The sequence below is a fragment of the Geospiza fortis genome, unplaced genomic scaffold, assembly GCF_000277835.1.
Source record: "Geospiza fortis unplaced genomic scaffold, GeoFor_1.0 scaffold130, whole genome shotgun sequence".
In the NCBI taxonomy this organism is placed as follows: Eukaryota; Metazoa; Chordata; class Aves; order Passeriformes; family Thraupidae; genus Geospiza; species Geospiza fortis.
Window position 1 is genome coordinate 4,028,543 of NW_005054300.1, and position 21,472 is coordinate 4,050,014.

A 21,472-nucleotide genomic window follows, 5' to 3' on the forward strand; every position below is an offset into this window, starting at 1 on the left:
CACAGAGACACTGTGGTTGGGTGTCTGCAAGAGTGATTTGGTCTTCAGATTTCTCTATGTTGAAGTAGAGCAGCCAAAGCCTGTGGGAAGGGAGCTGCTGACCTTCTGTGTCCCACTTCACCCAGGGTGCTAAGGGCTTTGGAGAAGTGGCTGCTGTTCACTACAGCCAGTCCATTCACTGGGCAGGCAGCAGCATAGGGGCAGGGTCCCACTGAAGCCTGGCTTCTCCTCAAGTCCCTGGCTCTGCAGGATGAGGGAGAAGTGTTCCTCAGGCACAAATCTGCATGCAGGTGCTGCCTCTGTGTCTGACAGCTCCTGGAGCAGCAGGGCTCTGCAGCCCACGGCTCTGGGAGCTTCCAGTTACATAACTTCTTCTCAGTTCCGTGTCTCTGCTGTTGTGTAAGAGCTGGTTTTCCCCAGTGAGATCTTACAGAGATAATACTGAAATTATTTCTTTAGTGAAGAAAATCCTGTCTTTTAAAAACCCTGTGTAAGCCAGATAAAAAATCTAGATTTTTCAGCTCTAGTTTAAGTTTGCAAGGGAGTTCAGCCTCCCTTTCCAGACAGAAGATTTATGAGTATATACAACCTATTCATGGATTGGTAATAATACCAAAGAGACCCATGCAATTCAAATAGCCTCTAAATTGCTTTCACTTTGGCCCAAATAAAGCTCCTTACTATGTGTTAACTTCTTTTAATGGATAAAGGCTGCTGAAAGGTAAAATAGAGATCATAAATTCTGGTTAAATAAGTTGTCAGACAAAAGCATAATCTGTAATGCACCACAACAGGCCATTTTACCTCCTTGTAAACTGTAAAAGAAGGATTGGCCTTTGTGGTTTGTTTTTATAAAAACCACAGTGAACAAATTTTGCCAATTTAATACTGGCTGTGAAGCTCTGTTGTGCTGCCTCAGGTTTGCTTGCTTAAAAAATTGTGTGGGAGTCCTGGCCAGGTCTACAAGTTCTCTTTGCCTTTCCAGATAAAGTGGATGATCCTGTGTGTGATGTCCAGATTTCGAGAATGCTGGAGCTCCCCTGTCTCTATAGAGAAGTTTATGATAAACCTTTCAAGGGCCCTGAGGAAATGCAGAGGTAAATGCAGTATGCAGAACTGCTCCTGGGGCAAAGTATGGGATATTATGATTGTTTACTTGTTGTAATAACTCTGGAAAAAAATAGAACAGGGCCTGATAGTGATTCAGACTGCATTCATATACAGTAGCAGTCTGTTTTTCTCCCAAATAATTGGTGATACATACAGATGTATGTATCACCATGTACCTGTCCATAATCTGAGGAAAGAAATATAATGCTGACTAAAGTGCATATTAAAAAGGAAGTAAAATACTGTGTACAGACCTCTTTCATCTAGTGAAAAAACATGGGTTTTAGAGCAAGATTTGGGACTGAGGTCAGCAGAGGATGGAGACATATCCTTGACTGATGTTGTTTTATGTGTAAGGTTGAGGAGCTATTCCACTGAAATGCTCTCCTGCCCTTGTCAAATCACAAATCCATAACCTCAATAAGCTGAGTCAAACACCCACTCCTATTTAGTTTCAGGGTAGCTGGGTGCTCATTGGGAGGCCTGGTGCATGTAGTGTTGTTTCAGAGACTGCAGATCATAAATTCACAGAACCCTAAGGGCAAATGATTGAAGAAGAACAGTTGAATGTTTATACTTTTAAAAATGATCCGTTTTAATTAAGGATTTAAATTCAAATTCTTTAAGAACAGTAAAACATTCTTTGACCTTTGTAACCAGTCCTGTGGACTTACTTTATGTAATTGTTCCAAAACACATTTCTTACCTTTTTACAAATTCTGTGTATCCTTGTAGTGGCTCGGAGGGTCAGAATTTCTCAATCCATATGCTGCATGAGAAAGTGCAAGGCTTTCTATTAGAAAACAAAGTTCAGACCTTTTACCAGCAGGAGTTGGAGACAGTTGATTCTCTGGTGTCTCTGATGGGTGTGCATCCACCCAGCCCCAGCTGTGAGGAGGTGAGTGAATGCACCTGTTCCAAGCTTTTAGTGGGGGAAATAATACCATGTACTTTTTTAAAGCATAAACAGATAAGAGACTGGTGTCTTCAGAGGATTCAAAAACCACTAGTGCTTGAGCTTTACATATGAGTTATTTACAGAGCTTGAAGAAATCTTGTTATTTTAGACATGTAAAACTGGGCTGGAAAAAATAATGTAAGAACATTCTGTTATTAGGGGTAATCTTGTGTTAGGGCTGAGCAATCTTAGAGCCTGCAACAGTCACTACTGTATCTAGGTTTGTAATTAGTAGCTGTGTCAGAAAAAGAGATCCCTTTAAGGTGCTTGAGTTTTTGGGACAGAGGTTTGAGATCCTGGATCTAATCAGGAGAAGGGAGTACAAAATCTTTGTCTTGTTTCTCATTTGAAGCTCAATATATTAATAGAGATGCAGCTCTCAAGAGAAGGTTATGATGAGTATATGAACAGTGCTCCCTGCTACACGTTTCTCACGTTGGAAGTCCCTAACTGTGAAAGGATGAGATGGTGGGATTAAATTGAAACCAGTTTACAGGCAGTTGAGTGTAACTAAACTATTAAGAAATTTTCCAGTGAGTTAGTAACCTCTTGATCAGCTGCAGAATAGGAAACAGAACAACACTCATTTTGTAAAATGGCTTTATATTATTCTGTATTAGTTGGATAAATTACACAACAGATTTTCAACTTGTATGAAGTGATAAGTTTCTGCAAAGCTTACAGTTACATCTTTTATCATAAGAGCAATGGCAGTCAGAACTTCAGCTGGAGTGTTGTGATTCATTAGTTTACTTTTTGGTTTTCTGTAGAGAAATAAATCCCTGGCAGTCATTTTCACCCTGATTTTCAAATGCACTGTAATGTTAAGTGCTATGTTATGTTGAATTCTAATGTTTGTTTAATTCTTAAAAAAAACCCAAAAAATAACACAAAACCCAATCTCTTGCAGATGAGGTCAAATAATAAAGTAGCTCTTTTCTTGTTGGCCTTGTTGAACTGCTGCTGATAGCTCTTCTTGATAGCTGGGTTGGGGTTGTTTGTTTGTTTTCATTTAAGGCTTTTTTTCTGGTTTACTTTAAAACAAACATGGATATTGGCACTAACAGGAGCTATTCTCATTTTAGACAGAAAAGTTTGCTAGTAGATTATCCAACCTGGCACCTGGTACTTTCTAAACGAGCTGGAACAGTATTAAATGTTCCCAAACACTTTACATTAAAGAAGTAGTGGCCATTGTGTCCAATATTGGAAACTTAAATGCTTCAGCATTTATAGAAAGACTAAGATAAATAATTTACAAAGCCATTTAAATTAGGAACTGGTGCAGAACAAACATAGAAAGACTGAAAAAATCCCCCACGAAAACTCAACCCAAACAAAACACTAACCAACCAAAAGAAAAACAACTCAAAAACCCCAAACCAAGAAAAATACTGTAGCATCAGTGTTATTAGCAGTCATGAAGAGCTATCATAATAATTAGTAGTTGCTCCTGACCCTGATACAAGGATGTGAGTATATGTCCCAGGAATGTGGGTGCACAGATGCTTATTTAGAAATTGCAGTTCTACTTATTGTCCTTTACTATTAATTTCTTGCAAAGAAGGTTATCTGTTCTTGCATAAGAAAGGACCTTCAGTTGTCAAGTGGCATGAATGCCTTAGGAGGAGTTCCTAGTAATGCTCTGGAAATGTATTTCCTTGTTCCTCTACTCCATCTCTAGAAGGTGTCACCTTTCATAATTGGCAAAGGGTCAAGTACCCAGTTCTATCCACAAAAGGAGGTGTAATAGATCTGATTTCTGTCCCTCTTCCTTTCTTTTCTCTTCAATAGTCTTTTATTTTGCACTGCCCTCAAACCAAGAGGATAAAAGGTGCTGCTGATGTGGAACAATGTTATTTTGGGCCTATTTGGCAAGGCAGGAGCTGCAGAGCCAACTCAGATAATTAGGCCATGCCTCAATATACACACTTGTTCACTTCTTGCACTTTTCCTGGATGTAAAAGGATGAGTTGTTTGGATGTGTTGGTATTTTTTTAATCCTGATTCCAGTGTTCTAGAGCACAAGTTGCTGTTAAACTATTTGTTTCCTTTCTGTTCCTTTCCCCCTTCATCTCTTTCCCAACTTTTAAAGTACTTGCATGGTGTTCATCATAGTGGGAGGGTGTCTCCCCATGGAATATTTTCTCCAGGGAGGTGATGAACTGCTGTGGAATCACTGCAGTGGCGTGGAGCAGAGGGTGAAGGTGGAAGAGTTAGCTGGGATAGTTTGAGGTAGGCAGCATCCCTGTGTTCCTTTTCAGCATTACATTGTAGCTGAGCTCTGTCCACATCCCATACATGTCCTACAATAAACACCTTATTCCAGTCCTGATGCCTCCCTGGCAGTGCAGTCTTCTGCCTGTCTGGAATAAATTTCCCTCTAGCAGATGCATCTGGCAGAACTGAAACAATTTCCTCTTCTCAGACATATACTAGGGAAAATTTGATTTTATAGTCTACAGATGACAAGGAAGAGAATTTAACTGCTTTTAAAAGTAGTTAAAAATTAACAAATCTTTTATGAGTTTTAAAGCCATTGGACCTTTAATTTGCATAACCAGTTCCCCATCTATCCCAAAGGTGTAGCCTTTTCCCTATCCCTTAAAACAAGTGACTTTTGAGTCTGGAGGGGTGGATACCAGAAGGAAGACAACAAGTAAAACAAGAAAAAGTAATTTTGTGCTTAGAGAACCTCCAGAGTGTACTTACTGGACTTGGGCAATTATGTTTGGCAAATGGACAAGCCTTGGGTCCCTTTTTTAAAGAAAGCTACATGTTAAGTGGCTCCATCCAATTTCTCAACTGAAATGCTTTAAACCAGCCAGTCCTGATTAACAATATTTCTGCCCTTCTGCCATGCATAAGCTATAGTGTGTGCTATTTTAGTGTTGCCATTCCAGTTTGTGAATGTCACTGCCCTGGACACATAGTTGTGCTTTCCAGACTGTGCTGTTTGTGCTCCTCTTGATTTGAATATTATCTCAAGGTTACCAACGACAAGTAGTTAAAGCAGGAAGTTTTGCAGTGTTGTTCACACTGTCTGTGTCCACCCTGTTCATTGTACTGTAGGTGTAACACAGTTCACTGAAAGTTCTTGATGCAGGGTCTTTGTCTTTCTGCCTCTCGAGGAAGTTTCACCACTGCTTTAAATATTATTTAAATATTTTTAAATATTATTTAAACATTTTAAAATATTATTTTAAATATTATTTGCTATAATAAGCTGCAAAGCTTATTATAGGACTTCAGGACTGACATGTCCAGGATCACTGTTATTAAAATTGTCACCTGCCTAAGCCCAGGATTAAACATTACACAGGAAAATGCAAAAGGTGATTCCCTGAGTAGAATCACGTGTGGTTATACCAGGAAACTTTAACTCCATCAGGGTGTGATTCATAATGAGTCAAAGGTTACATAGTTCCAGTGTTTTGAACAGACTCACTAATTCCTTTGACACTTAATTTCTTTGACCTCTTATTGATTGTACAGAGAATTTGTCTTGTTTTAACGATCTGAGAATAACTGGTTGTAGAGCACCAGCCCACTAAGCTGTGTGAGGCCTATCAGATGGAATATATTGATTAAAGTACCAACTTAATTCTGGATAGATAGATTCTTCTGTTGGCTTTGCTACAGAGCCCTTGGCCATTCTTGGGAGTGAGGGTAATGATAGTAAAATTATTATTTAATAGCTGCTTCTGTGTCAGGTTACACACATACACACACACACACACAAAAACACACCCTTTTGTGTTTTACAAAAGGGATGATTCTTGAATGCTCCTAGGTTTGGATGTACAGCTTAATTTATTTGAAAAGGACCTGATTTGGAAGAGAGGGGGAAGACTCTGCTGTTAGTGCTTCAGAGAACCTGAAATGGTGCACCCTGAAACTAAGGCATGCCCAAGGGGAGCACTTTGCAAAAGGAGGTGTGAACACTGGGAGAGGTACAGGGAAGAAGTACTATTGACTTATGCATTTGCAGGATGAGATGCTGGAGTTACTTTGGGTGGACCAAAAGAGCAGAATAAGCAATTTCAGATTGTGTTGACAAAGAAATTTAATTGCTGCTTTACCCAGAGGAATGGAGAGGAAGAAGCATGTTCTAGAGCACTCTAAGAAAAAACCCTAAATTTTTCTTGTCATTTTACGATACTACTAAACACCAATAATACATAATTTTTTTGTATTAATATATAATATGGTACTATTAAAGTGGGCAGGAGCCCTATTTTGGTTTTCAGAAGCAGTCCTTCTGCCATGAAGCCCTTTTCCATGGATTCTGCAGCACATATGAGAGAGTGCTGATATGGAGCAGCTGCTTACTTATAATAAGGCCTTGCTGCTTTCACTCTGTCAGTGCCTTGACTTGCATTCTTAGTGATTCTGTTTCAGTATCCATCCAGGCTGAGCTGTGTGTCAATTCACACAGAGTCTGTTTTTAATTATCTCCCTTTTCTGACAGGATTTCAGTGGTAAGCCAAACTGAATAATTATTGTGCTTCTTTGGAAATATTTTTATCTTTTTTTCTTCCCAAATGTTTGCTTTCACATTAAAAATTGATCAGAGTCTTGAGTTGGTTGCTTTGCTAGCAATTTCTTACATTCCTTAGGATTTATTACTGCATTTGAGTGAGAGGCAAACTCTTCATTTTACATATGGCTGTAAGAATGTGCTTTTCTGTGAGCAAATATGCACTCTTCACTTAATCCTTTCTGCTGCATTTTGTGTTTGTTTCTTTGGTTCATCAGAAGAGGCACAATGAAGAGAAATACTTTAGTGGTATTAATGCTGTGACTGGAACCATGTCCAGATGCATAGCCAACTTTGTAATTAAAAGTAGAGTCTGTTGTTATCCAGATTGAAGCTATGGTGGACAGCAGGACAGACAAGGTTCAGGCACTGGATCCTTCAGCCTGAAACAGAGGAAACTGAACTGAGAATAAGAGCCATTGTTCTGTGTTAATTATCTTGAAGTATTCAGCAATTATTTTTGCTAGTGATTTGAGAGGAAAAAGAGAGCTGTTGTGGGACAGAGAGATGTGATTATGGCCTGTTGAAATCCTGAGGGTTATCTGGAGGAACAGGAGGGAGAAACTTGTGATGCATGCTAACACCAATATCCCTTTTGGATCCCAGAACTATTCCCAGTTAGGTACATCAGCTTTCAGGCTGTTGGAGTGTCACTTGAGTGCTGCAAATGCATTGGATGTTTTGTGAGGAGAGATTCTTGCTTTGCTCCTGTGGTGTCCGTTTCGCTTATTCGTGTACTTTGTTTCTAGTTCATGATGATTGCCTGCTTCACTCCCCAGGCTCTAAGCTGCTCCTGGTGAATGAAGTAGGATATGTGAAGTCTGATATTTTTGTTCAGAACAGGGTGGGAGCATTTATGGTGGTAGTTGAAGGAATGGCTTGGCAAATCTTGCTCTGGTTGCTCTGGTGTGGTTCTAGTTATCACATGGTGGTTTGTGGGAAGCAGTTTAGCTCCCTTCTCAAAGAAAACCACAGGGAGCACAGTGTGCTCCCAACAGATGAGAATACAGCAATTGGGGAACTGAAGTAGTCTGTGTATATAAATGGGAGGTTGAAGGACACAGTAGGACAGATGGAGATGGAGAAGAGTAAATCATAGTCTTGCTCTTATCTACACATACTTTCCCTTATCCACAACTAATTATTTCCTTCTACTTCCCTAGCTGTCATTCCACTCTCTTAGCTCTGTTCTATTTCCAAACAAACCCTTTTTTCCCCTGTTTTTTTCCCCTCCCCTTCCTTCCTTCTACTCTGTTAATGTGTCCCAAACCCAGAACCCTGTGTTCTAAATAACCTCAGTTAGGACTTCCAGACACATTGCTCTCCTTTCACAAAAAATTAATTTCCCACCTACCCTTAAAACTGAATCCTTTGTTTCCTTATTTTGTATGCTCGTCTTAATTTATTGCGTGCTCTTTATCCTTTCACTTCGTTAGGCTGTGGAGAAGCTCCTGAGAGCACGACCAGAATGTTTGTTAAAAATTGGAAACAAAGGGGGCAAGAAACAAATACTGGTTTTGTCACTTTTCTCCTTTCCCTGAAATCAGAAGATGGGAATTCAGTCCTCAGCACTTGGATTCCTCCTGAATATCACCTTACAAAATACTGGTTTTCCTACCTTCCTACCCTTATTACCAGGAAAACTCTGAAAGTGAACAAAGCTTGGTTAACAAAAAAGTCAAATGAACTGTAAGCATCACAAGAATATTCCAAAAAAAGATTTCTTGGTACATCACCAAATAGCTGCTAATCACAAAGAAGGCAGTTTAGAGATTGTGGTTCCTCAAGATTGGTACAAGCTTCTGGTGTTTGGGTTTTGTTTAAAGCTCAGTGATATTGATTATTTCATACATAACAGATATGATTTGTGAATTACTAAATGAAGAAAAATGTGTAACAAAATTCATGTTAAAGAGGATCTGAAGTAATCTTCTTCTTGAAAGCATCTGGAGCTATTGCTGGTATCTTTGGTTGAGCTGAGATTTCTCATCATCTGCTTCATTCCTTTCTTTCCATCCAGGTGAAGTCAGAAAGTAGCTCCAGTTCCAAAAGGATTCATGGTGTTTTTAAGGAAGCAATAAAGATGCTACAAGAAAAAGGAGTGGTTTTCCAGAAACCTAGCAGCTCCAAGGACTTATACTATGTAAGGAACTGAGCTGTGGTTGCAAACAAGTTCAGTGGTATGACTTTCATAATCAGTAAAAACAATAAAAATATTGCAGAAATAGTAGAAATGTTTCAGAAAGAGCAGCAGGACATCCAGGTGCTCTCAGTTTACTCAGAAGTATTTTCTGCAGCTTACTTCACTGTTGGTTGTACCTCTGTATCACCCCCTGAGTTGTTCCAAGTTCTGTTCTGTGTTCACTGGGCTGCCAAACTGCTCTGATCCAGCTGAGCTCACTGAAACCTGGGGCCTGGGACAGTTCTTCTTATCCAAGTGGGTTCAAGCTCGTTGTTCTGCTGAGTCAGTCACGCTCCTTTGGGTCAAACTTAGTTTTATCATGTTCTTCACCTAACTCATGAAGGCTGCTAATAGTAGTAAAAATATTGCCTGAATATTTGACATCCATTAGTCCTGAAGGCAGCATAAAATGCAGAGTGTAATTGTGACAGTGTTAGCTTAGAATACACCATGTCAGTGGATTGTTTTTCAACAGCAAGGCCAGTTTCTTCTTTTTTCTTCAGGTGACTGACCATGATAAGGAGCTGTTTAAAGTGACCCTTGATGTGATTAAAGAAGACTGTCGAAAACCCAGGCGTAAGTAGCAGGGTGATCAAGCTCTGATGAACTGGTGCTGATATACCGATGACAATATCTCCTCCTGCTGCTGGATTGGATATGCTGCCTGTCCTCACCCTCGAGCTCGAGATGTTGCTGGTGTAGCTAATCAGTATAAGTAAAAGCAGGAGTGCGGGAGCAGCTTCCTGTGAGCATGGAGAGAGAAAGAGCAGGTGTGCACAGCAGGAAGCAAACTTTTCCCATCTGAAATAAGCAGCCATTATCTTAGATCTGTATCTTTTGAGAACACTTGGATTTTGGGAGGAACCAAATGTAATGCAGTCAGGTCACCACCTAGCAGGTGTTGCTTTGCACTCTGGAGAAGTAGCAGATCTTGCTGGTTCAGTTTCTACAGGGGAGTTGACACAAAAGTGACCATGCAGAAAGGTGAAATCCCCGCCTCCTTTAAGTCAACAATACAACTTGCTTAAGTCAGTAGGATAGTCTCTGGAGATTTTAAGCTTGGGTAGAGCTCAAATGGTATTTTTTTGTAGTTAAGGATTTCAGTCGAACAAAGTCTATTTCTTTTCAGATAACGCGCCTCAGGTGGCTTCTGAGTTATCCCTGTCTCTCAAACTGTTGTGTCTTATTGCCATAGTGATAACTTGTACTTGACTTGAATGTGTTCTAATTACGCAGGTACATTGCTACAGAGTGTCTTTCAGTTCATGGGATAGAATGTGTCAGCAGGGATCACTTGCTGCCGGAGTGCAGCTATTTGTGGGACAGAATGTGCTTTAGTACAGAATAAATGACTGACTGGAACATAAGGCATAAAATCTTAAATTGCTCAGATCCCTATACTATCATAACTACAATAGCACTTGTAGGACCTGGAGTATGATGGTTATCCTGCAGTGAAAAAAAGGCTAAGTGGGGCAAAATCAAGTTTGAGTTTTAACTGGCTCTCTTAAGTGGTACAATTGTAGACAAGGTCTTGGGAGAAGAGGTTACTGCTGGGCATGCAGGTTAATATGGGCTTGTTTACCTGAGGGCATTTCAGTGCAACAAATTGCTGTATCACATTGTTTTATTGTCTTTTGTCCAATTAACAAACATCATTTCTCTAAGAGTAAAATAATTTCTTTGCTTATTTTATACATCAGTTAGTTCTCCTGGTAACCTGCTTTTTTAAATACAACTATGCCACTATCAAGGCCAGAACCTCTACACAGCTGGCAAAGGCACTGAGTGACTGCCTCCTATTTGTTCCCTTCTTGTGCATTGTCACACTGGTCAAGTACTCTGTGATCCATGGGAAGTTGGGAAGTTTTTTTGGTCAGGAAAGTCAACAGCAGAGAGTAATTTGTAGATCAGTCACAGAAAAGACTTTGAAGAGTCCTGAGTCCTCAAAGCCATGTTTTCCATAATAAGCAGTTTAAAATTAGCAACTGTTTTACAAACCCTCTTGTTCTCCTTGAAGCTTTCTGTGTACTTAGTTTCCCGCTGTGAAGAGGACAGTTTCCAGGTCAGTGTCCTTTTGCTGGTTTCCAGAAGGACCATTTCAATGTCCTGGTCCTTGGCAGTAGAAGCAAAGCCAAGGACCTTCAATTGAAACCAGCAGGCACGGCAGTATTTGCTGTCCGGGGATGATGCAAGAGAGCAGAGCTGAGCGCGGCTGGCGGCCCCCCTCTGCTGGCGGGAGCTCCAGGAGCGAGAAAACAGGGACATGGCCGTTCACCTCTAGGGCTTCTTCTTGTTTGTTGCAAGAAATTTCCTACCCGTTTTGCTCCAAGAGTAACAGTAATCTTCCGTGACAAGAGGGATGATTTATGATAAATCAAACTCTTCTCTCCAATGAGTTACTTCTCTGCCAGTTTTCCAGGCAACGCCTTGCCCTGTTGCTGTAGTTGTGACACATTCCCAGGCCCAACCCAGCTGTCTGAAACTATTGTACAAATTAAAAAAAAATAATCTTGCCTGCCCACTCAGAGCTGCACAAGCCCTGATCTGTAATGTGCCTACCTGACAATCCTAGTCCTTGGCTCCACTTATGATTCCTGATCTTAAATGCACTCATGAGAGACAACTGTGGGTCCATCTAGAAACTTAATATAGCCAGATAGATAGCACATTTTGACTCCAAACTGAACTGAAAAATGGATTTTACTTTGTTTCTTTCTTTGTTTTATAAATTTGCTCTGTTTGTCTGTTTTATAAATTTTAGGCTTCGATCAGGCTAATGGCAGAGAGGACAAAAACCAAAACCACTTGAAGTTAAATTTAATGTGTCAGAATGTACCCTGTGTGAGACATCTGCAGTGAGCAAATGGTAGTTCTAAAACTCTGTCTCCTCTGATGTTGGGTGTCAGGCAGGACAGTTAATCACAGCCTGGCTTCCCTCAGCTGCTGGACAAAAGCAAGAATCCAGGATCTCAGTGAAAGAGGGACAAGAATGTTTTGGGGTTACTTAATCATTGTACACACCTGCAGCTTCCCCAAAGTTCTGTTTTCTACCAGCATCTAGGGGGAAATTACACATTGTACTGTTAGGTAACACTTGAGTCATTAATGTAATTCATTGAGATTTAAGTTACTCTGGATCAGGGATGGGCAATTTGACCTTCTTATGACAAACCTATGACAAATACAAAGTGCAGCTGCCTGTTTTGTTTGCAACAAATCACTATGACCAGGTAGAGGCATTGTTCTGTTCTCTGCAGTTATCACTCCCAGGGTAGTGGACACAGTTTTGGCTATTGGCCACAAAGGTCTTTTTATCATGCTGGATACTTCTGAGGAAGTATATCTGCCTGATTCACAGCCTAATCAGAATGAGGCTGAACTGTTTATTTATTGCTATCTACCAGTGACTTTTCTCAGCAGCTTTTTCTAATGCAGCTCTGGGGCTCAGCAGATTCTAGAGAAGAGAATTAACTAAAAAAACCTCAAAACACAACAAAATATAGTGCTCTCCCTGGCCCGTGGCAGTTTCTCAGTAGCCTTGTCAGACTTGCCTTGCATCACGTGAGCTAAGGAGACAGAAAATAATTTGTGCTGATAAGTCTGATTTATGTCTGTTTTCCATTGTCAGCTGCTGCAGAGAAATATGTTGTGGACCTCAGCACTTGGGGACTGGGAGCTTGCAGCACTGATGATTAGTGGAGGAAATGATGACTGGGACAGCTTCAAACAATGCCCCACCTGGCACAGAATAGATGTGTGCAGACATGAAGGACTCTGTGCTTGCCCCTAGCAAACGGGGTTATTTTAAACTTCTGTTCTCTTGTACATCGCAGGGCTGGTTCCACTTAAAAGGAGATAAAATCTGATACTGATGGTTCCATGACTGTCTACTCCCCTAATTGTCTGGGTGGTCTGCAGGGTACGGATGGGATAGCACTGCGAGGTGAATACAGTTGCAGTGGAGCAGTTTTTCCACAAGATGCCAGCGTTGGGCCAGCGGTTACAGGCCCTGGCCACGGACCTCCCTGCTGTGCTTGAAGGTTGTGAAGTTGGGTCTCAGTAAAATGACTTTCATTTGGTTCCTTCTGAAGTTGCAAAAACTGAATGGCCTGCACAGGTGCACAGTGGAGGTACCCTTACATTATTGAACTCCTCATCAAGTTGTACTGAGCCTTGTATGTTAAGAGTTGTCAAGACTGATCTACCTTTCACCTTCATTACTACTGTTACAGCTCTGACACTTCCCAGAAAAGTCACTGGGAACACTTGATAATTGGAGAACTGTAGGCACAGAGAGGATCTCTTTCTTCTGAATACACATCTGTTTCTGTATCTAGGGCTCTGGGATTTTTCCTGATTGATCTGTATTATGATAGTTCAAAAGAGACAGACTGAAATATTTCTTCCATGCCTGGCTGCATTTTCCTTTTTCCTGCAGATGCTGAAAAAGGCTGCCATTTCCTTCATGTCCTGAGTTGTGTTCGGCAGAGCTACAGCCCCTCTCTGCCTGAAGTGGTGATGCACCGTGTCTTGGAACTACTGGAGGGTAACAGTGATGTTGTCAGCACTATGGAAGGATATTTTATGGTATTTTAAAAAGAAAAGATAAGAAAGAGAGGTTGAGAGACTGTGAGAAGCTGTAATTATCTGGTATTTTCTAGATAGAAGATAAAAAAGAGCCTTTTGATTCTCCAAATTCTGTTTTTGTCCAGCTTCAGAGAAATTGTTCAAATACTTGTTTTATTATTCTTCCTGACTTCCTTGCTATTCCTAGTGAAAGTGGTATCAAACTGATTCTGGACATTCTAATCTAGCAGGGAAACTGGAAAAGAAACTGCGCTCTTGGAGTAAGATGAGACATTGACCATCCTCACATCTGCATCCAGTGGGCCTAAAGAGAAGTCACTGCTAAAGATCACTGTTTACAGCAGTGGTCATCTCAGGAGATATTTTTCTGGCTTAATGATTGATCTTGCTAGGTTTCATGAGGTCATAGCTGTAGATCTTTCTTTTTATGTGAACTTGGTAACACCTAGAGAAAGGACACACAAACAGAAGGATTTGCCTGTCCTTCCTGGCAGTGCTGGTGCATCTTTATCTGTGAATATGTGTTCCTCAGTCTGGACAGCTTACCCACTACTAAAGCAATCCTCACCATTTTCTGTAAAGTAATATTCAGGAATGGGGTCCTGCATCCCTTGCCCACTGGTTGTCAAGCATGCTTGCATTCCTCTGCATTCCCATCTGTGCTACTGATGCCTGTTGTTGCAGTTTCTCTTCAGACCAGAATTCTCAAAATCAGCTACTATTTTGCTGTTTCAGTTGTTTTCTTAAATCACAAATGGTAAAATATAAATTTGATGCTTTGGAAAAGAAAATACAGAAGCCATTGAGACCCACTGTAATGTCCTCTGCCTGTTGCTTTTTGTGTCTTTTATTCTTTGTCACTTTTGTGGTAAAATACTGCCCATATCTGTTCTTGCAGAAGAATACAAGGCATAGATGAAACAACATTGGCCTAAAGAAGGTTACCATGCAAGATGTTTGATCTGGAATAATTACAACTGTGTAATGTGCAGCAGTTAAAAAGCAAAGTTGTTCAATATTTATGCTTAGACAGGGCTTGCTGCTGCAGGGGCTTGTCTGTTTAATTAATCTGTTTAATTTATGGTGTGGAGGTAAGACCTTTAACTTGAAAAGAGTACAAAAGCTTGAATTTATCCTTTTTTCCTCTGCACCTTCCCTCTAACAGTTGAAACAGCAGACTCCCAGGAGGCAGCTGTAGTGGTAAAGCCCTATATAAGGATTGACATAGCAGGGAAAAATAAACCATATGCATGAGGAAAGCCAGTGAGTAGCCCCATGTGTGCCAGCTCTCTGGTTTGTTATATTATCTGCCTCACTCCAAGCCCTGGCTGCAGTGAGATATAGGCTAAGAGAAAGGCTTGACAAAATATTTGGCATTTGCATTCAGAGGCCCTGGAAAACTCTGGCCTTAAAGCGACGGTGAGTTTGTTCCTAGTAGAGAACTGTGGATGAATCATTCATTTGCTGTGTGTTCCCCACTTGCTGCAGAACTCAGTAGTTGGTTTCCTCACAGATTTCCTTAGTCCTCACATGTCTGCTCTGCTCTTAGTCAGGTAGCTTCTAGTCAGATCTTAATATGGGCTCTGAACGGGTGCTGAAGGGATGTACCTGTGCAGAAGGAAATAGAAGAGGATTAAGGAAGAGTTGTAGAGTGTTTGTTCCCTACTCCCTCCCCACACCCTGAATATCTCTGTAAATCAGGGAAAGAAGGCAGATACTGAGTGAAGTGCTACTGAGGGGAATTGAAACTTTAATTTATGCCTATGAGAAGATCTGCTTGGCCACTGGGGAGATTTGCTTTTAAATTCCTGCTCTGATTGTTGATGAGTTTGAAGTGATGCTTAAAAACAAGGCTATCTGTGGAAGAAGTAGCTTGGAATATTGATTCCTGAATTCAAATTCACTTCAGGAATTGCCCACAGTCAAGCAGTACATATGGTTAAGTTGCTTATTTGGCATGAATTTGAGGATATTTTAAAGGAAAGTATGAGGTGTTTCAGACCATTTGGAAGAGCATGGCATTTAATTTATGAGACTGTCTTGGCCATTTTCTTGAAATGTTCTGTATTAGCAGAAGCTTATTTTGCTGGGAAAGGGTTAAAGAAACAGTGCTAGCTCAATGGGAAAGGTGATCTCTCTTAAGTTAGAAGAAAGACCCTGGTTCTCCTGAGGATGACAGCTGAGTGTGTGGGCTGGATGAGTTCGGGGAGAAAAAGAGAGTTTGGAGATCATGTTGCTCTTTAGGATCTCTTTAAAATAAATTCATACCAAAATAGGATTACATCTTCAACTTTGCAGTTTGTATAGTTACATGTGCAAATTCTGTTGCCTCCAACTCTGAGGCTGCACTTACTGTGTTTTAAATGTCTTTCTTTGTGTAAAGTTTGCCTAAAATCCTTGTCCACTGATTTTCTATGCTTGGAGGTAGAAAGGGCAGACACTTGTATCTGCTTCAGTCCTGCTCGTGTTGCAGTTCAAAAGCCCTGAACAACTGCAAAGCCTTGGAGATGAGGTGGAAGGAGCTTATCTCAGGAAACACGGGTAAATTATTCTGGAAAAAACCTGTCCCTGGAAGTTTTTAAGTTGATCCTTGCTGGGAGTTCTCAACTCTTGTGATGGAGGGTGTGTTCTGATGGTGTTTGTTCCCTAAGAACAGGAAAAAGGGATTTTTCCCTGATGAGTTGTCTCAGGGAAGTAAGATGAATAAACACAAGGGAGCCTATAGTTTTTAAAAGAGTGAAAGGGTAAGCTAAAGTTAATGGAGAAGCCTAGTTTTAAGCTACACAGATTCTGACTATTTCTACAGAATAGTTGTGTCTTAAGCTTGCATGCTTTATTTTTTCCACAGTAGCCACCCAGCCCAGGTTAACACTCTGGTTGAGAGCATTCCCTCTTGTACCTACAGGGAATACAGGATGCATGTGCCTGCACAGCAGTGCCCCAGGAGCTGTGGGAGCACAGAGCTCACTGTGGGCTGATTTACCCATTCACTCAGTATCTCTACAGTGTGCTTCTGTGACAGCAGTCTAGACATACCCATGTTGGTATAAGTCACCTTTATGTAAGTCAAACTACACACACTAGGGCTTTTACTGCAAATAAACTGTCTCTCTGTTTAAAGATCATATCCTTAACCAACAGAGTCATATCATGCACACTGTTAAAATTCTTAGACCACACCTATGAAATATTGTGCAGAGCATTCAGTGAAAGCATGCTTTCTTGTTTTGTTTAATTTGAAAATTCATTAGGCAACACAATTATTACTGGTTTATTAAAGGGCTTAGAAGGTGGCATTTTAAAGTAAGACTGACAAGTGAGAATTCATGTTGTAGAACTGCTTCATGGCCAGTTCCAGTTTCCATAGCAACAGTTACAGCAGTAAAAGGTAGGTAAGGAAAATGGAATTTTTAAAAGCAGTCAGCATTTCTGCATTACCTTTGAAAGGTAAGTTTCCATAGAAATGCAGCACCTGAAAACAAAAATTACCTAAGAATCTCAACATTCTATTCTAGCAAAATGCACAGTGATTGCTTTTCTGGTGAGGAAACAAAGGAACAGCTTTACCTTCAGTCCCTGCCCTCTGCTTATGTAAGAGAAGAGATGAGGTTGCTTCATACCTCAGTTTCCCCCTTCTGTAAATTGGGAATAATACAACTCCCTGTGTAGGTCATAAGCCTCATAAGCCTCAAATTTTTTTGTAATCCTAGTCATTAAAAGCTCTATGGGAGTTATTAGAGAAAAACAGTATGGGAGAGAATGAATGGATAGATGCTGGAGTGGGACTTAGGAAAAGTTGTTCTTCTACTAGTACTAATAGCTTTGTTTTTTTCTGCCTCTCTTTCCATGCGTATTGCTTTGCTTGTCATCTTTCTCTCCAAGGCCTGTGAGGCAATGATGGTCTCCCTGTTTTTATTTGTATCATATTTTTTCTGGAATCCTGTTTCCTGTTATGACTTCTTAGATGGCTTCATAAAAATGGAAATTCAGATAAATGAGTTCTGAGTATTCTTGTTCTGAAATTGTTGGATTATAAATTTGGACCCACAAGGACAAGCGTTTTACACGCCTGCCTGGGAAATGAAGCTTTACTTTTAAAATAATAAATTACCAAGTTGAATATTGGTGACATGACTAAAAGCTGTTACTGTTTTGGATCTGTGTATACTTGTGTATTCCAGTGATGAACAACATAAATAGGACTTGCTAATTCATTATTCAAAGTGGGAATTCATCAGTGAGCAGCCAGCGAGGCATGGAGCCACACAGAGAATTACAAGACAAAGTACTGGAAATCTGTTTGTCAAAGAAATGCTGTTTGGTTTACTTTGAGAGTAAGCTGATCCTGTGGGGAAAAGATGTGCCTAGCAAAGATTTGTATCTTTACACTTACCTCTAAATGGGAAAGGGAGCAAGTTCAGATCCCATGGGCACCCTGAATTTTGAAACTTCCTGTCAGTGCAGCGCTATGTTCTTTATTGCTGTCTTTCAGCACAGTCTCCAGTCCTCCTACCCCAACCCTCCAGGCTAGAGCAAAAAAAATGTTCAGTCACAAAGATAAAAGAATAGTTACAATAATTGGTTACCATCCTTCAGGAGTCCAGCATTACAGCAACATTTTTGTGGATCCTTGTGGGCAGCAGGGAAATGCTGAGCCAAGGATCTTGGGTTTCATTCCCAGCAATATACCCTGTCAGGCACAGAGACTTTCCCCCTAATTTCTTTAATCTATTCCTGAACTCCAGTCTCCCCTCTGGCTCGTTTCTCGGGCCAGTCATTTCATTCACAGTCACAGATCCTGTCAAAATCCCTTCCTCTATTTTGTTCCCTTTATCTTTCCTAACTCAAATATCCTTGTCAAGATTTGGCAATTGAAACTTTCAGAATAATCCCCTTGCCAAACTGACTTGACACTGTTCACAGCGCTTGTGATTCCAGCAGGCTGTCCTTTGCTCCTTGTCTAGGCACCAGAAGAGGCAAATTTCTCTTCCCAGTGTAGTTTGCAGCAGGAAAGAGCTGCAATTTCAGGAAAACAACACTCCACCCCACCCTCCTGAAAATTTAGTAGCATCCTAGATATTCTAGTGATGGGCTTCTTTTGCAGGTATCTAAGTACAAAAACAAAACAAAAAAACACCAAACCAAAACAAAACCAAACCAAAAAAAAACCCCACAACTAAAAAATGTCATGTCTTGCCCAAACCTGAACAAGCAGAAGTCACACCCCTGATAGAAGCTATCTGCCTCTCCCTGCCACTTTTCATGTCTTTGCAGATCTCATTGCAGACATGATCTGTAAAGTTGATGTGGACTTCTAGCTTGTGTGTCTCTCAATTAGTGTGTCTCTTTTGAGCCTGTTTTTTTCTGAGAAATTGTGACTCTATTCTGATGTGATTATAGTGTGTGTCTGGGCATTTGTCAACCTCTTTCCCACCACCCCAAGCGACTTTGGCTAGTTCAGAGGTGTGAAGGAGCCTGAACTGTTATGATCTGGCACATTTGTAGGAAATGGGTGCACTAATAGAAGAGGGAAGCCCAAATCAGTGCCTCTGTGAAAGGGAAGGAAGTATGACAACACCAGAGAAACTGCACACAGGACAATCCCAAAGAACCTGTTCCTGTAACTTCAGCTGCCACAAGAAGTACTTGTTCCACAAGTGCTCTTTTAAGAAATGATTGGACAGTTTTTGCAGAAGTTTCCTCACAGATACTGCCCTGAGACAATCATAATGGCAAACTGCAAATCCATTAAAATCTGGTAAAGCTGCATTGGGGTGCAAAGTTGAGCAACTGATTGTTAATGATGCCACCAGCCCATTTCCACTAATATCTTTAAATGTGCAATGGAGGCTATACTAATTTAGTCACAGCAATTTACAAGTTGAAACCAGCCCAGATTAACAAGACTGCCTGAGAATAACATAGCCAGGAATTTGTCAGTGAAAAAAATAACCTAAAGGAACAATTTTCAGTAAGTGTTAACTACTGAACACTGCAGTGCCAATTAACCTGGCACAGCATGTCCTACAGCTCTTGTTTTAGCTTGTTTTTTTGTTATTCACTGGAAGAAGGCATACTCCTTCCCTGCCAGCTAGAACTGGAGCTCTCTGCCACCTTCACATGGCTCTGCTGGAACCAAGGTGAGATAAATAGCAAATATATGTCACTGCATAGCAACATGATTAAAGATAATATGTGCCAAGTCTGTTATTGGCCTGGAAAGTTCATGGTTCCTCCCAGGAGTGGAGACTTCAGCCAAATTTTTCAGTGATACTTGGAAATAGGAGGGAGGAATCTATTCCCTCGAATGTCTTCCCCAACAATGGAGTCCTGTTAAGTCCTACAGGCCTAACAGATTTTAACATGTGCTCTTCTTGGCAAGGAACAAAGGTGGTACAGAAATGAAAAGAGTGCTTGGGGCTGGGTTTTTCTCTTTTTGGCAATATTGGTCATTTGCTTTGAGAGTGTAGGGTCTGTCCTTGTCTTCGTGTAAAATTCTTTGCTGTATTGTCCACAAAAGAACCTCTGAGCTGTAACAAGCCAGCTGCTGTTCTGAACTCCTGGCTACACTACTGACTAATCTCTCTCATTGTTTTCTGTCCTCACCTTGTCTTTTTTCCCCTCAATAAAATCTCTTGAACTTAATTCCTGATTAAAAGTTATGGTCTCTGTCCTCTTGTGAGTAGAGTGATCCAGGACAAACATAACAAGAGCAAACTGATATGGAGAAGAGTTTTTGTTGGAACCCTGAATTTAGGAAAGGATGAGAAATACAGAGGAAGCTGAAGGAGGAGGATTTAGCACAAAGATGGTTGAAATGAGTCCTACTGAAAAAGGCTAAAGAAATAATTGCCTAACGATGCTGTAGACATCTGTTTCAGAACAAGCAGCAGGTGTTGCATGTAATGAGAGCAAGGACTTGTACTGTTTTATTTTCTGCAATTAGAAAGCAGAGGAGGAAATGAGGTCAGGAAAAATGGAGTAAGAACATTTAGCATAAACAGCTGGGCAAATTTACATAGAGCACAGAAGTATTTATATGCTTTTCCTCTGCCTTCCTTACACTATCCTTGAACAGGTCTGTTCTGCAGAGTATTTTGTCCTTCCTAAAAGACCAATGGCTTGGGTGCTCAAAGTTAGATGCTAAAGTGAAAGCTGGTCACCAATATGCCTTTGAGGACCAAAATGTTCAGGATAATGTAATTGTCACACAGATGTTGTCATGAACTGATGAGAATGATCCTGAAAGTAAAGCTGCCATTATCTCACAGGTGGTTTGTGTGCCTCAGTCACCAGAAAAGTGACTGAGAAAGCATGCAGTAAAATAGTTCTTTAGGCTTGCATTCCTGGTGCTGCATGGCCAGGGCTCAACACATGTCTGGATCCAAATAAACACCTGGAATTATGTGGATGGTGTGTCCACTGCTCCAAGCTGAAAAGCACACCTGCACCAGGCCCTGCTAGAGAAACTGTAATGTGGGTTTCCACAGGGCATTTTTTGTTTTGGGATGATCTCATTTCTTGTTACAAGCAATTAACATCCTACAGGGCATTTTATTTTTCAATTATCAAGCATCTCTCTACTGCTCTACGAAGTCTAACCCCAGTCTAATGACTGGGAATAAAAACCAAACTCTTTGTATCTACACAGGGGATGATGTTGCCATTGAGATATGCTTTTCCTACAGAAGTCTCTCAGTTGGGAAAACCACTTTGCTTTTGCATGAAGATAACAAAACAAAAAGTTAATGCATTTCACTGCTGAATGATTGATGAGAGTGATGAGAGTAATGAGAGATGTTACAGATTCTTCTTACAGTGCCAAGCTTGTGTGCTCATCACCTGTGTTCAAACTGCAGTTCCACGAGCAACTTTTCCTAAGGTTTTATTTGTACATTTTTATAGCTCACAGTCTGTCAGTCAAATGTTTTCTGGTTTGGATATTGGCAGAGAAATTATTCTACTTTCTCTAGGGACTGTGCAGCCAAATAAGATTACTGTTTGGTTTCAGAAAGTGTTGAATGAGTAAAAATAGTGAACAAAGAAATTCAAAAGGGGTTGGCAGAAATTTTAAATCTCAGTGTCCATGTAT

General features: G+C 40.6%; 1 protein-coding gene across 1 annotated transcript in view; it reads left to right on the top strand.

Moving 5' to 3' along the window:
• The window catches only part of STN1 (STN1 subunit of CST complex), a 37,711-nt gene extending 23,768 nt beyond the window's left edge, over positions 1–13,943 (top strand). The window contains exons 6-10 of the mRNA XM_014310378.2: positions 986–1,097; positions 1,846–2,008; positions 8,629–8,751; positions 9,294–9,366; positions 13,232–13,943. Coding sequence (XP_014165853.1) covers positions 986–1,097; positions 1,846–2,008; positions 8,629–8,751; positions 9,294–9,366; positions 13,232–13,389 — 629 coding nt within the window. The 3' untranslated portion in view covers positions 13,390–13,943. The remainder of the gene's footprint in view (positions 1–985; positions 1,098–1,845; positions 2,009–8,628; positions 8,752–9,293; positions 9,367–13,231) is intronic.
• Positions 13,944–21,472: the final 7,529 nt, after the last annotated feature.